Source organism: Saccopteryx leptura, chromosome 1, assembly GCF_036850995.1.
Source record: "Saccopteryx leptura isolate mSacLep1 chromosome 1, mSacLep1_pri_phased_curated, whole genome shotgun sequence".
NCBI lineage: Eukaryota > Metazoa > Chordata > Mammalia > Chiroptera > Emballonuridae > Saccopteryx > Saccopteryx leptura.
This window is the reverse complement of record NC_089503.1, coordinates 373,465,621-373,481,522: the sequence shown is the minus strand read 5'-3', so window position 1 is coordinate 373,481,522 and position 15,902 is coordinate 373,465,621. Positions and strand designations below refer to the sequence as shown.

The window sequence follows — 15,902 nt, the reverse complement described above, 5'->3', positions numbered from 1 at the left end:
CCCTCTCAGGTCGGCCAGGGTGCCCAACACCAGGGGGACTCATCCACGTTGCAGCCTGTACCTGTGGTCCTGGCTGGCCAACCTCTTCTTGAATAAAGGCCTCATTGCATTATTTCACTTTTATATCTCTGAACGCCCTAAACTACAAACTTACCCCATATCTTTGCTTGCAAAATGCCTGTGTGCATAGAATAAACACGAGCTTTTTCTCACTTTTCTTCTAAGTAGGTATCTCTGCAAGGAGTGAGCTCTGACTGTCAGTATTTCAGCTGCTTTAGCCCCCAACAATCTGCCCCTGTTGAGGGTCCCAAAAGACACCCCTCTAAGGGCTTCTCCTCCCTCACAATTGTGCTGATCGGGGCACTGGACAGAAATGACCCTTTGCAGCATTCTTACCTGAATCCTGTCACGGTCACCATTCTGAAGCCAGGTAAAATGCTGTAACCTTTCCTGAACTGGAAAATAATAAAGCAAGACAAGTGTCAAGTATCAAGGTCCAATAAGAGAGGTGTCAAAGATTAGAAACAGAGTTAAAAAAAAATGAAAAAGGAAAAGAGCATATTCCTTATCACCCTACGTAAAACAGGAGAGAAGCAGCGGAGCAGCAGGAAGGCAGAGAAAGCCCTCTGACCCCAGGTGGGAGAGAGAAAGAATGAAGATTGGATGGAATCATCTCAAACTGAGGCTGGGGAGGTTCGGGAAGGCCTTCCAAGGAGTCCCATGTCTGCCAGCCCCAGACCTGCCGAGCTCACGTATTAGAAGCAGGCAGCGAGCACGGTCACGGCCCTCAGGGGCAGCCGCTGGGCCCTGGGTCAACCACCTTTCCTGTGGTTGGAGACCTTGTAGGCGCACCCTATGGCCTCCACACTACCTCGTGCCCCGCTTAACATATTGCAGCTCTGGTTGAGCCCCTGGGGTTTTCGATGCTGTTTTTTATACCTGCTTGTTTCTCTGAATGCCAACCTTACAGAAAATTCTATTGGACTCCAGTCACATTTACGGGGCAGATGCAATGTGCAAAGCATTGTGTACCAGGTACCTGGATGGGTGGGATCTGAAGATTCATATGTAACTCTCCTGAAAAGTACGTAGTTTTGTGTGTGGTTGTGTGTAAGGATAGGGCTTCCGTGCTGTGCAGAATGATTAATCCCAGACATGTAAATCAGATGTCCAAGAACTCGACTGCATCAGCCCTGCATCCTGGCACCCACGGAAAATGATAGATGTGTGTGGCACACTTGGGCAAGCACCTGGCTTGCTCTTGGCCTGAGGCAGGGGCTCCACTGCCCAGAGAACTAAGGAAGTCGTTAGCTCAGCCTACCTGTAACAATTTGTGCCACACCACTTGAGAAGGTCGTATTCCAAATAACTTAATTCAAGGAAAGCATTTAGGTTTAGAAGAATTCATCCAATAGTGTTTGGCGCATAGTTAACACTTATGGAACATTCTCTATTTTTACACGAGTAAGTTGAAATCTGCCTTAAGTGTGAATGCCTAGGAACTGCTAGTGTGGAGTGATTTGGAACCCTCTGTGCCAGCATTGGGCTGGTTTGCCCAGAAGATGTTAGGAGTTTCATCTGGGTGCAATGTGAAGACAGATAGAAGGGTCCCATCTGGTGTTTCCAGATCAAGTTCTTGGGCCTCTGAAATAGGTTTCAGTGAGTTTATGTCACCAAGTATTATCTGCATCAATTCTATCCTGGGAAGAAGTCTCATCTGTAGGTAAAGATGATGTCAACCTATCCCCTGAACACTGTTGGATTTGAGTACTTTTTAATTCATCATTCCAGAAGTTTAGGAATAATTTTGACATCCACATTTGTAAATTCTGACAGTTCCAAGCAAACTACCCACTAATGCAACAGATTTAGTTCAGCCCAAAGTCTTTGCTTAAGAAGCTCCCAAGGCCAAAACCTACCGCTGTTTCCAAGTCAGTCTTGTAGGACCGATAGAGGGCAGAGGAAGTGTTTCTGAGGTCTTCTTGAAAGCCCACATTGAGTCTGACTGACATTCTCAGGGTTATGGCTGAAAAAAGGGGGCAGTGTTTAAAAGTCTCATGTTAGCATTTAAGTATATACAGGTCAGAGAAACATTTGCTTGATCTAAGATCAAATAGCCATTCAACAAATGAACATTTAATGAGCAGTCACTTACCTCCCTGGAGCTGGCAAAAAGGTCCCTTGGGAGGCAGCCCTTTAAGGCAATTGCAACGATGCCCTGCAGGGGAGTTGTTCTGCTGTTGACAAGTGAGACTGTGAAGGCATTGTTCTTGAGGCCACCGATAGCCGGTCTCACAGGAGCACCAGACTTCATTTCCAGTAGGTCTGCAGACTACCATCAACCAGAACAGTGAGGAGAGAGAAGGAGGTCACCACTTTTGCAATTAAAGGCCATAAGTATTATTTATAGACGACCTCAACTCCATATTGCCCTCTTGGGAAGGGGAAGTTCAGTAGGAATGCATGAGAGTCCCATGATTCCCGTATACATCACCATGCTAAAAGAGGACTACTCCAGCTAGCCTGGGAGATGCTTACAATGCTAATGTGATAAACAGATTTCTGGGCATACCATGCATGGTAGGCAGCGTCCAAGATGGCCCCTGACCATCCTTGCCTCTGGGTATGCACACCCTTTTGTAGTTCCCTCTCATATTGTACTGGGGTTGGTTTGTGTGACCAACAGACGATAACAGAAGTAATGATACATCACTCCTGAGATTAGGTTATAAAAGACACTGGCTTCCATTTTGGTAGCTCTCTTTTATTCTCTCTGGCATCACTTGCTCTGGGGGAGGCCAGCTGTCGTTATACGAGAACACGTCATAGTGAGGCCCACAGAGTGAGGAATTAAAGTAGGTCTCCAGACAGTAGCTAGTGAGGAACTGAGTTCCGCCGATAATCACAGGAGTGAGCTTAGAGGGCAATTTCCCACCCCAGTTGAGCCTTCAGATGGCCGACAGCTTGACAACCTCGTGTAAGACCTTGAGCCAGAGCCAGCCAAACTTCTCTCAGGTTTCTGCCCTCAGAAGCTGTGTGACATGATAAATGCTCACTGTTTGAATGCTAACTTTTGGGGTAATTTATTATACAGCAGTTGATAACAAATATAGAGTACAAGTAAAATTGTGCCTTTCACATGTTAAGTCAAACGTGAGCAGCCCAAACAGACTCTGATCCCACAGGGACAGTGGTGGGATTTAGCCAGTTCATACCAGTTCAAGAGAACCGATACCTAAAGTTTTGTTGAGTTCAGTGAACTGGTTACTGGAATGGCACTTGTAATCGGGGTTCTCTCCAAGGTGGGCACCTGGGCAGCCACCTAATGTGGAAATCACAAATTTACCTGCCATACCCTTTTTTAACGTGCATCTGCACAACAGAGTATTCTAAGCTCCTGTAGTCATGTTCATTCCGTCCATAGGAGAAAAGCATTGCAAGTGAGGATGCCAATCAAGAAGCAATATGGGAATATCTTAAATAACAGTTTTATTATTTTTGTCAGATATTACTTAATATTTTGTCATTAATATTTTAAAATTCTTATAACATAATCTAGTTTTGTGTACCTCTTTTTTTTTTTTTTCATTTTTCCGAAGCTGGAAACGGGGAGGCAGTCAGACAGACTCCCACATGCGCCTGACCGGGATCCACCTGGCATGCCCACCAGGGGGCGATGCTCTGCCCCTCTGGGGTGTTGCTCTGTTGCAACCAGAGCCATTCTAGCGCCTGAGGCAGAGGCCACAGAGGCATCCCCAGCGCCCGGGCCATCTCCACTCCAATAGAGCCTTGGCTGCGGGAGGGGAAGAGAGAGACAGAGAGGAAGGAGAGGGGGAGGGGTGGAGAAGCAGATGGGCACTTCTCCTGTGTGCCCTGGCCAGGAATCGAACCCAGGACTCCCACATGCCAGGCCGATGCTCTACCACTGAGCCAACCAGCCAGGGCCCTTGTGTACCTCTTTTACTGTTCTTATTTAAGTACTAAATGCATGAAACAATAAACTACCTTTTGATATATCTTTTCTTAATACTTTAATGGTCATTAGGGCAGGGAACTGGCTGTTAAAATATTTGAATCCCACCGCTTCATGGGTACATTAAAAAAAATGCTCTGAAAACAGAAGGTTTTGAATTTATTTGTAAAACCAAACCAAAGTCACATCAGCGGGAGCTGTTTGTTCTGCTGATGGGTGCCTGGGAGAGGGCTTAACAGAGTGACTCTCCAAAGGGAAGCCATCAAGCCATTGTTCCTGAAGGGGGAGGAACAACTGAGTTCCCAGGGCTTCCTGGACACCGATGCGGTCCTGTGCCCCCGAAGTCGGTGCGGGTAGAGCAGACGCATCAGGAACAGAGGAACCCAGGCTGCTAGTGAGGGCGGTGAACACTGGTGGGGAAACTGGAAGGGAGATAACAAGAACCCCCATGTCGGAATCTCTCTCCTACCGACCTGAAATCCTACCGTTAAAGCATTTTTTGTTTTGTTTTGTTTTGTTTGTCCATTTTGGAGAGGGATGTGGGGGGGAGTACTTGAAGAACTCTTGACCCCCATGTAAAATACGACCATGCTTTAAAGGGTGACAAAAAGCTATCATCACGAAGCCACCTGCCGTATTCCAAGTATTATTTGGTGGTTTATAACACTGTCTGGCCCTTAGTTTTTGTTTTCTATTGTTTAAAATATCTTTCTTGGAAAGATCATAAGGTAAGCTGTTGGAAGAATGGGCAGGGGGAAGCATGGGAAGAGGAGAAGAGAGAAAACTTGGGGTTGCTTAGACATTAGCGTCACGGTTCGTAAGACTAATTACATTGCCCATTGATCCCATCCATTCCTCCCCGAGGTCAGCTCTCCCCAGCCTTCTCACAGGTCCTGAGGGTCGTGAGCCTGAAGCTCTCTCAGTTAGCTATCAGGAAGGTTCCACCCTTTCACCCTGTGAGTGACTGCTCTTGCTGGCAGAATAGATTAGACTTTCCTAGGGCATTTGTTGCAGGGTGTGTGTGTGTGTGGGGGGGGGGAAGGTTGGATGAAAGAAGGTGAAGGGATTAACCAAAAAACATACCTACATAACACATAGACACAGTCACTAGAGTGGTGATGGCCAGAGGGAAAGGGGTGGGGGCTAGATGGAGGTGGGCAGGGCAGGGAAAATGGGGACAGAAGGGACATTCCTGGGGGCAGAGTGCACTCCACATGCTAGGCAGAGGGTGGTTTGTTGAGTTGTGTGCGTGACACCTGTATAGTTTTGTCATCCCAATAAATTCAATAACACAAAATAAATACATAAATAAATTATAATTTTTTTTAAAAGAGAGAAACTTGTTAACCCAATTCGTAAACTCGAGTTAACAAGTTTCTAAAATGGCATGAATAGCGGCGCCCCTGATATTAGGCCTCCTCCAATAGAAACGAAAGAAACCAGGGATAACGTGTGAATATGTTTATATTGAGTGCATAGAACATCAACTCACTACTACAAGTCAGGCATTAATAATCACAAGCTGTTCAACAAAAACAAATGCCTTATTTATTTGATACTTATTGGTCTGTTTCATTTACTAGATTTGCTTTCTAGAACCAAATAGATACCAAAGGTTTCCATTAAAAAAAAAAAAAAAGAAAGAGGCTCTGGCCAGTTGGCTCAGTGGTAGAGTGTCAGCCCAGCATGTGGAAGTTCCATGTTCAGTTCCTGGCCAGGGCACACAGGAGAAGCACCCATCCGCTTCTCTACCTTTCCCCATCTCCTTTCTCCCTAGCTCTCTCTTCTCTCCTGCAGCCAAGGCTCCATTGGTGCGAAATTGGCCCTGGGCACTGAGGATGGCTCTATGGCCTCTGCCTCAGGTGCTAGAATGGCTCTGGTTGCAACAGAGCGATGCCCCAGATGGGCAGAGCATCTCTCCCTGGTGGACATGCCAGGTGGATCCTGGTCGGGCACATGCGGAGTCTGTCTCTCTGCCTCAGCATTTCTCACTTCAGAAAAATACAAAAAAGGAAAGAAGGAAGGAAGAAAGGAGGGAGGGAAGGAAGGAAGGAAGGAAGGAAGGAAGGAAGGAAGAAAGGAAGGAAGGGAGGGAGGGAGGGAGGGAGTGAGGGAGGGGAAAGAAAGAAAGAAACTACTGGGAAGCAAAATAAAATTGATGAAAACTCTATCAAATTATTAATTTTTTCCCATAAACAGGGAAATAATTTTAGATGCAGAGTGCTTAAGTGGTGAGTGGAGACATAGAAAGGTGTTTCCTATGTTGCTCCAACATAACTAGTTTTGTGAAATGTTCCATGGAAGTGTTCTGTGCACAGATACATTCGAGGAAGGTTGAGGACGACTCACAACACCCATTGGTGTTAGATCGGAGAACCTCGCGGTAACTGAAGAAGATTCATGCTAATGTAGAATTTGGTGGGGAATGGAATCCGAAGGGAGCGAGAGGGTAGCTATCTCAGGTTCGAGCAGCATCTATTTAAGAACTAAAAATTAAGATGCATAGACCGATATTGTGATAGACTATATAAAGTAGAGGAATTCAGAAAGATTTTGGAAAATAAGAATTTCATTCCTGACACCATTTTAGAATAATAAAGCCCAACATCTTAGCGCTTTGCAATTGACAAAGCAGTCACCTTTAGAGGACCAGGGGCAGTCCCATCTCACAGCTGCTATGGAATAGAGGTGATGGTCCCCTGAGACATAATAGGGTGATGGTCCCCTGAGCATGATGTTGAAAGGAAGTCAGTGACCAGAAAATCCAACCCCATAGTCCTGGAGGTTCTGCTAATGCCAAGCATCAAGCATGCACCTGGTTCCTACTTCCTGACCTATGATGCCGAAAAGAAGGGGACTCGTTACTCACTAGTATCCCAAACCAATACCTGTTATACTCATTGACTATGCAGGGTAAGAGTACCCACTAGTTTATCGTGGCCGTATCTTGGGACCACTTTGTGACAATCAACAAACAAACCACCAAGTAAACATTTGGCCACCATTTAAAATAAGCAAACTGGCTGTAGAGTTTACCCATAGGATCTTCATCTGGAAGGCTACGAAGTCATAAAGTCACACATCAGGCCCGTTGGGTCATTTCACTTGCCTACTAAGTATGATCTGCTCTCATTGTCAGGAGGAGCTCAGACAGTCTTCTGATTTTCCCAGTCCTCCATTCCAACGCAATGGGTCTTTTACTCACCTGTTGTCACCTCTATGCTCAGAATGTTGGCAGCCTGGTCGGTGTCATTGCCTTGAATTGGGAAACTGAGGCTGTTCAAGTAAGCTCTGATAGGTTCCAGGAAGGAGGCATTTTCAAAACTGATCTCAACATCAACAGTGTACTCTACAGGACGACTCGTGGCAACTGAAATGAAAGCACACGAAGGCGGTGAGAACTTACCCATCCGCGGTGGAGGGAGGACACGATAGACATTTTAGCACTTGAAAGTAATGACAGGAATATATGGATGCTGGACACATCGGCCTGGAAGATTTTCTAATGAACCTTGTCAGAGGAAAAGAAGAGTGTGTGTACTGACCACCTCCAAGTCCCCCTTCATGGTGTTTCCTCTCTACGACTTAACTGCTCACAAAAATTAGGGGATCAGGCAATGTGCAGACACTCCAGCACTTTCAGCCTTTTGGATAGTGCATTTTCACCAATGACATAAAAGTTGGTTTTGCATCTCATCTGCATAATCAAACAACTTTCAAACGATTTGACTTATCGTTTGCTTTTCTGATGTTCTTCTTTAATAAAAAAAATCAAATGCTGCTTTTTTTTATCGCTTCATATTCATTCTGAAACATCCTCTAATTTTTGTGAGCAGTGTATTTAACAGGGAAAGGCAACTGATCTGTCCGGTCTCAGCGTGTGGTCTCTGGCCATTGGAGAGATTCACAGGCTAAGCTCAGGACTCGTCCTTCCTCTCCGTTCCCCCACCCTCCTTGGCCTCCAAGGCCCAGGACCTCTATGTGGAGGATAGACTATAATGGGACAAGAATAGAAGCAGAGAGACCTAGCAGGAAGGCTTTGGCAATGATCTAGACAATAAATGTCCTGACTCAGTAGGATGTCTCAGCATGCTTCAAACACCACTCAACTGACATGTACGTATGTTGAGAGCTGGACTGTGCAAGCTTGACGATCTCTGGGAAAAGTCATCTGGTCAGTTCCCTTAGTTCCAATGCACAGAATGTGACTCTTCGTTTACACTCTGTATCTCTGGTGTCCGGAACAGGATAGGTACTCAACAGCGGTGAAACTGGCAACTTGGAAAGTAAAATAAAAGCGGTCTTCAGCTCTCCATTGCTTTTCCAAATTGTCTCCAGTCTGGTTGACTGGCTATCATTCTAGATGCATCTATCTGCTCCCCAGCATATGCCCACTGCAGGCTGGGCAGAATATATATATATATATATATATATATATATATATATATACACATATATATATATATTAATATTCTTTCATTGTTTTCTATATTACATCATGTCTGGCCCACTAGATGTAACTTCTCAAAGGCAGGAACTCTTTCTTTTTTCTCTCATGACCTTACTCACTCCATCTGGCCTGGAGCTCACTGCATAGTAAGTGGGTATGGGTGTCCTAGCAATTCTTGTTAAACCTGTGACTCTCTTGAGTTGAGTCACAGATTCCCCTCTCTGTCACAGCCAGAATCCCTGGCTCATTCTTGGCTGAAATATATAACTGGAGCAGAAGACGCAGACTTGGTTTGTGGGTAATGAACAATCTTCAAAAATTGGGAAAATTTTTTACAGAGATGCATTCAGAAGGCAAGTTGTGGGCTATTTTATTTTGTCAGTTAAATAGGGAAAAGGTAAGTGAATACCTACAAAACTATCACCTTAAAATTTGAGTAAAATCTGGATCTATGATACATATTTTACTATACAATTAAAATTCTATGTCTTTTTTTAAAAAGGGCAAAGAATGTCTCCCATAATATTGCAATATTTGTTTTAAATGTTCCACAGATTATTTATATGAAACACTAAAATAGAGCAAATTTACTATGGGAAATTCCAATTGATAAATGTTTATGGTAGAAAGCTGTGATGTTTGTTCATTTAGAGTTGCAAACTATGTTTGTCTTAGGATGTTGGTTTAACTCATTAACATTGTTGAGAATTATTTCATTTTTGGCATCATTCAACTTAATGTCAAACTGTAAAAATATCTGTTGATTTGTTTATATTAAGATACATTTTAGGCCCTGGCTGGTTGGCTCAGTGGTAGAGCATCGGCCCAGAATGCAGATGTCCTGGGTTCAATTCCCAGCCAGGGCACACAGGAGAAGTGCCCATCTGCTTCTCCACTCTTCCCCCTCTCACTTCTTTCTATCTCTCTCTTCCCCTTCCACAGCCAAGGCTCCACTGGAACAAAAACTTGGCCCGGGCACTGGGGATGGCTCCATGGCCTCTGCCTCAGGCACTAGAATGGCTCTGGCTGCAACAGAGCAACGCCTCAGATGGGCAGAGCATCGCCCTCTAGTGGGCATGCTGGGTGGATCCTGGTCAGGCGCATGCGAGAGTCTGTCTGACTGCCTCCCCGTTTCCAACTTCAGAAAATACACAAACACACACACACACACACACACACACACACACAAAGAATGCATTTTAAGTTGTATTTTCTCTTTATATATAAAAAAAGATACAATACTATAGAATAAGTGACTTTCACTACCCAGTACAGAATCTCAGTCTGTCATGGTACTATGCAGTTACTCCATATTTTCTGTTTTGTTTGTTTGTTTTTCCTGTTTCCCAAAGAATTTTTGATGAAAACAAGCTTCTTGGGGCAGGGGAGAGTGTGGAGTGGGGGGCAGGGGGTGGAAGGGGATGGAATGCTTATATTAATTTGTGTGATCCAAACTCTCGATATAATGTGCCCACTGGGAACATCTGCGAGGAGAGTGGGTGCCTGCAGGATATTTACAAGGTCTGCCTTAGAGTACATTTTTTTTTTTTCCTGAAAAGTAATGCAGCAATGTTTATACCCTGAGGAGGATTCCGAGCTCCAAGAATTCCTTTGCTGTGCTCAGTCTACTCTCCTCCCATGAACGTAAACAGGATTTCCTGGACGGGAACACTGTTTTGAGACGAGTGAGGTCTATAACAATCCCCTATCACCCACTTCATCAATCGCATTGCTGTATCCCAAGGTCTGATCACAGTATAATATTCATGCCTGCCGGAGGGCCACGTCTATCACCCATCCCTAAGCCCACCACTCTGCGCTCTTCACAGACGTAATTGCGGAACAAGCGTGTGCCTGGAAACCGCATGGTGAGTCATGGATGCCGCCATTCCCCCCCTAACCCCACCCCCTGAAGTCAAGGCAGTTCCTTCTTCCGCTGAGATCTTCCAAGGAGTTGAGCCAAAAGTTTAGAAGACTAAGGGGCAAGTTCCTGTGACTTTAGCGAGTTCCATTCTATGGGATTTGTGTGACTATTAAGAAAAGCACCCGCCTGTAAGGCCCTCTCTTCCTTATCTACCTTTTATGATCTTCAATAACTTCTAAAGGAGTTTCAGAGCAACCCTTAGCCTGAGTGCCACTTCTCCCTAGAGACCGATAAGAACCGGAATCTCTAATAAAGTAGGAAACGTCTCTTCCTTTAAAAGCGGTCCGTTCTTCCAAATAGGCTCAAAAAAGACACCGTTGCAACTCATTGGGACTCATCCACTGCAGCAGTGCCCACCCTTGACTGCTGACTGTACACGCCTAGGATGTTCTGCCCACACAGATGTTTTGGAGCTTTAACCCACGTGAGCCAAAGCAGAATCTTTACGGGTTAGGCTCAGAAATCAGTATCTTTTTCGATTCCCACTGGTGCTTCTGGTGATCAAGCAGGTTGGGGATTTAACACTGTAATCCCGACGAGGACGCTGAGAAGGCAGTCTTGGAGAACCAACACCAGCACACCATTCTGGCTTCAGCTTTGATCTTTGGTTTCAATGCCATGTGCTGGTGCTCCTGTTGCGGGAGACAGCCACGCGTCTCATTCCCCCTCTTTTGCCCTGAGTGAGCTGACACCTGCTCACCTCTTCCGTCAGGGATACCGGATACCGAATGGCTCCCAGGTGATCATAATGAAAGTAACAATAATAATAGCAGCTGCCATTTATCCAGTACGAGGTCGGTTCCAGGGCTTTGAGGACAGTATGGGGACTCCCATTTTGCAGATAACAAAACTGAGGTCAAAGCAAATGTCAGAGCTGGGATTTGAAGCCACATTGTTCGGAGTCCAGAGTCCATTTTACTATAACCACACCCTGCCCTGACTCAGATAGAAGAAGACAATGAAAGTGAGCACTTTGTAAATGCTGAACTATGGTAAACACGTAAGGTGTTCTTGTTAAATGTCTTTGGAACACGGTGAGCAACTCCCGAAGTACATTTCCAAATAAAATTAAATTCAAGGGTGAAATTATTAATGATAAATAGAAGAGTTATCTAAAACTTTTGTCCAATTTGATTCAACATAATACATATCTTAGAACTTCACAGTGAGGAATAACCCAATGACCCGCTGCCGTTGACATTCATGGATTTTGACACTAATCCTTGCTTTGTTTGTTCTTTACTTGATTTATGTAAAGCCAGCAGCCAGGGCCAGGGCTGCCATCACAGCTGCCCAGCCCATGCAGGTTCGCATTGGATTCGGACAGTCGGTAAAGCAACAACGGAGCCAAAAGCTGATGGGCCATAGTCTTTAATCCTAGCTTGCACTCGGCGGGCAAGCAAAAACACTCACTGGGCTCCAAAACCCACTCACATTCAGTGCTCACAAAGCTACTGACTTATCCGAGTTTCCTAGAATCAAAGGTTTCTAGCTCACCAGCCTTATTCTCTTTAGTTCCCCATCTCCTTCTCTCTGCACAAACTCTACACAAACTGGCATCTCACTCAGCACTCCGCCATCTTGGCTGCTTCTCCTGGCCACATGGCCTCTTTCTGCTGCTCTCTGCTCTGCTCCCTCTGCTCTCTCATGTTAATCATCCCAGGAACCAAGAGAGCAAGCTCCTATTCTGCCCCTATTTTATAGTGTAGCTTCACAACCTTTAATCCAATATACAAAATAGGGAAGTCTCTAATACAAAGTCACTTATCTGGGGCATGATGGGATTGTACCACCCCACATCAAAACGGGTAGGAAAGGCTTAATCCCAAAACCAAGCCCCAGGCTACAAGGATTCTGCCTACCCACAGCCCACAGAGACACATTAATATCACCTGGGCAACGGCCTCCATGTGGGCAGTGCCACTTTAACAAAGTGAGCATAATACATTTTATCTGCCCAACAATTTATAAGTAACTTTCCTACTTGTCGAATGTCTGCTTCCCAGGCACTGTGCTCAGTGCCGGGGACACGGGCATACCCTGCTCATAGCCTCAGACAGACCTACTGTTTGTAATAGAAACGCCAAACTCTGCCCCCTCCCCTCTCCTAAACCTGAGGACTTCAGAGCTTGGGAAAGTGCTACTCCTTGTCCTGCCACAGGCTACAAGGGACCTAGGAAGGACAGAGGACTGCTCCCGCACCTCTCTGTGAGTGTGTACGTTAGAGGCCCACCCATATTCCGCTGTTGCCTCTGGACCATCTGATTCCAGACGGTTCAATGAGTTTTCTCTTTTCTCAGGCCCTTTGTCCTGGTGTTGTTTGTCTGAATTTTTCTGACTCACCGATGTCCTGGTGGAAGGTGGCACATTCCAGGTGTCATCCGTGTCACAGATGGAGGCCTATCTGCAGGCCCAGCAGGCACAAGCCAGCCAGGATTTCCCCTCTCCTTTCCCATAAATCACTGCCCGCCACACAGCACTTATCTTAAAGGACATTTCTGGAAAGTTGGCCACAAGCTGCGACAAGCAGCCCTGTCTTTATCACAGCTGTTAAAGCAAACAATACGACTTTCTGCCTGGCAGCTCTAATAAAAATTATGGCTTCTCCAAAGTCAAAGCCTGAGTAGATCCATAAATTAGCCTCTCCCTAAAAAAGAATGAAGGCCGCTAACTCTACTCAGGAGAAATGAGGTCGAGGGTAGCTTTCTTTGGATCGAAGGGCTCAAATGCTTTTTTTAAATCGTGAGATCGGTCTCTCCTGCCCTGTAGCTCTGTAGCAGGTAAATATACTTGTTCTTCTGTTTTCCTGGCATGCTCTAGCAGGTAGCCATTTGGCATCATCGTTGAAGGGTCCTGTTCTCCCTTTAGGTTTTAGGAAAGTTTGTTCGCACAGGGTAAAATAAACCACCAGAAGAACGCTGGCCGTGGCTTGCCAGACAGGTGTGGGCGGAGGAGGGGTAGGAAGCACTGTGTCATAACACGCTGGGCTGAGAAGTCTGGGGAAAGAATCAGCTCCAGTGACTCGTCATATACCCGCAAAACCAAAGGCAGCCCCATAGAAAGTTCTTTTCTGAGTACGATGAAGACAGTGGTCAGTGTTCCCTTGTGCTACAGAGCCGCTCTGAGAATCACGGGGTGGAATCTCACAGGCCAGAGACACACACGTGTAGAAAACTATGACTTCTGCTGCGAGCATGGACGCTGAGCCAGCGAGAGATGGGGTGGGGGGGATGCCTGCCTACTGGCCAGACCGCGGAGCTCTGTGAGCCACACTTGGCTCATCCATAAATCAGGGGTGATATGCTCTCGGCGGAATTGTTGTGAAGGAGCTGGGATGCTGTACACAGGCTCCTAGCAAGTTCTCTGGCGTTCAGTACCCACTCTGAAGCAACAGGTAGAGATAATACTGCTGATAATTAAAAATGTCATGATTGCATTCTTTGCCAATGTCTCTGGAAGGTAAAAAAAAATCAATGCTGTTTCAGTCGAGTCTCAGCTTTGAGGGTGTTACTCAAACAACACTAATTAGAAACCAAAAGAACAAAGCACTCCCGATGAGGAAGGTCAACCCTGAAACAAAACTCGAACGCCAGGCCGACAGCACGCAGCCCCTCAGCTCACTCCGCCGCCACCACCATGGCCTGCTGGGAGCCCTAAGTGTCACACACTACTACAAGGAAGAGCGGAGCCATGAAAACCCTCAAATCTGTTTCTCAGCCTGGAAAGCGGATCACATTTCCTGGACCCCAATCAAAACAAGGACAGCACCTCTAGGCGGCCAGGCCTGCACACAGGTCTGGGTCTGGGTGTCTTCCCTGGCGGCCAGGCCTGCACACGGGTCTGGGTCTGGGTGTCTTCCCTGGCAGCCAGGCCTGCACACGGGTCCGGGTCCGGGTGTCTTCCCTGGTGGGCAGGCCTGCACACGGGTCCAGGTGTGGGTGTCTTCCGTGGCGGCCAGGCCTTTACACGGGTCCAGGTGTGGGTGTCTTCCCTGGCGGCCAGGCCTGCACACGGGTCCAGGTGTGGGTGTATTCCCTGGTGGCCAGGCCTGCACATGGGTCCGGGTGTGGGTGTATTCCCTGGCGGCCAGGCCTGCACACGGGTCCAGGTCTGGGTGTCTTCCCTGGTGGCCAGGCCTGCACATGGGTCCGGGTGTGGGTGTCTTCCCTGGCGGCCAGGCCTGCACACGGGTCCGGGTCTGGGTGTCTTCCGTGGCGGCCAGGCCTGCACATGGGTCCGGGTGTGGGTGTCTTCCCTGGCGGCCAGGCCTGCACATGGGTCCGGGTGTGGGTGTCTTCCCTGGCGGCCAGGCCTTTACACGGGTCCAGGTGTGGGTGTCTTCCCTGGCGGCCAGGCCTGCACACGGGTCCAGGTGTGGGTGTATTCCCTGGCGGCCAGGCCTGCACACAGGTCCGGGTCTGGGTGTCTTCCGTGGCGACCAGGCCTGCACACGGGTCCGGGTCTGGGTGTCTTCCGTGGCGGCCAGGCCTGCACACGGGTCTGGGTGTCTTCCCTGGTGGCCGGGCCTGCACACGGGTCCGGGTCTGGGTGTCTTCCGTGGCGACCAGGCCTGCACACGGGTCCAGGTCTGGGTGTCTTCCGTGGCGGCCAGGCCTGCACACGGGTCCAGGTGTGGGTGTCTTCCCTGGCGGCCAGGCCTGCACACGGGTCCGGGTGTGGGTGTATTCCCTGGCGGCCAGGCCTGCACACGGGTCTGGGTGTCTTCCCTGGCGGCCAGGCCTGCACACGGGTCCAGGTGTGGGTGTCTTCCGTGGCGGCCAGGCCTGCACACGGGTCCGGGTCTGGGTGTCTTCCCTGGTTGCCAGGCCTGCACACGGGTCTGGGTGTTCACCCGGGTGGCCAGGCCTGCACACGGGTCTGGGTGTCTTCCCTGGCGGCCAGGCCTGCACACGGGTCTGGGTGCTGGTGTCTTCCCTGGCGGCCAAGCCTGCACACGGGTCTGGGTCTGGGTGTCTTCCCTGGCGGCCAGGCCTGCACACGGGTCTGGGTGCTGGTGTCTTCCCTGGCGGCCAAGCCTGCACACGGGTCTGGGTCTGGGTGTCTTCCCTGGCGGCCAGGCCTGCACACGGGTCTGGGTGTCTTCCCTGGTGGCCAGGCCTGCACACGGGTCTGGGTCTGGGTGTCTTCCCTGGTGGCTGGGCCTGCACACAAGTCTGGGTGTTCACCCGGGTGGCCAGCATCCTGACCTGATGGGAGCCTCGCTCTCGCTCGGTGGGTGTGGAAATGTAAGTACCTCTTGTGCGGGGTTAGGACAGCCTGGCTCTCCGTTTTTGAAAGTTTGTCTCCTACTGATCATTCCTTTTGAAGTTGAAGAAAAACCAATGGGGACACCAGCCCAGGGCCAAAGTCAAGTTCTCAGTCAAGCTTAGAAACCTGGGGTGGACAGCTTCACAAATGGACAGAGGTGACATAGTTGTGTGACTTCTAACCGTAACTTCGATGTTCAGTCCCCTATAACGATTCCTCCTGAGACTGATTTTCAAGCTTATCGGCAAACCTCCAAGCTATTTTCACCCCAACTCTGGCTTCCACGC

The 15,902-nt window shown here is 48.0% G+C and overlaps 1 protein-coding gene and 1 non-coding gene across 5 annotated transcripts in view; one reads left to right on the top strand and one right to left on the bottom strand.

The window, feature by feature from the left end:
- The window catches only part of ADGRF5 (adhesion G protein-coupled receptor F5), a 110,225-nt gene that overhangs the window by 31,128 nt on the left and 63,195 nt on the right, over positions 1-15,902 (bottom strand). For all 4 annotated transcript variants that reach the window (XM_066359248.1, XM_066359247.1, XM_066359249.1 and 1 more), the window contains 4 exons: positions 7,179-7,343; positions 2,156-2,332; positions 1,920-2,026; positions 397-455 (listed from right to left, as the gene is read on the bottom strand). In XM_066359248.1, coding sequence (XP_066215345.1) covers positions 397-455; positions 1,920-2,026; positions 2,156-2,332; positions 7,179-7,343 — 508 coding nt within the window. The remainder of the gene's footprint in view (positions 1-396; positions 456-1,919; positions 2,027-2,155; positions 2,333-7,178; positions 7,344-15,902) is intronic.
- TRNAS-AGA (transfer RNA serine (anticodon AGA)) lies at positions 9,214-9,289 on the top strand. Its single transcript has one exon. It is a non-coding gene; the product is annotated as a tRNA-Ser (tRNA).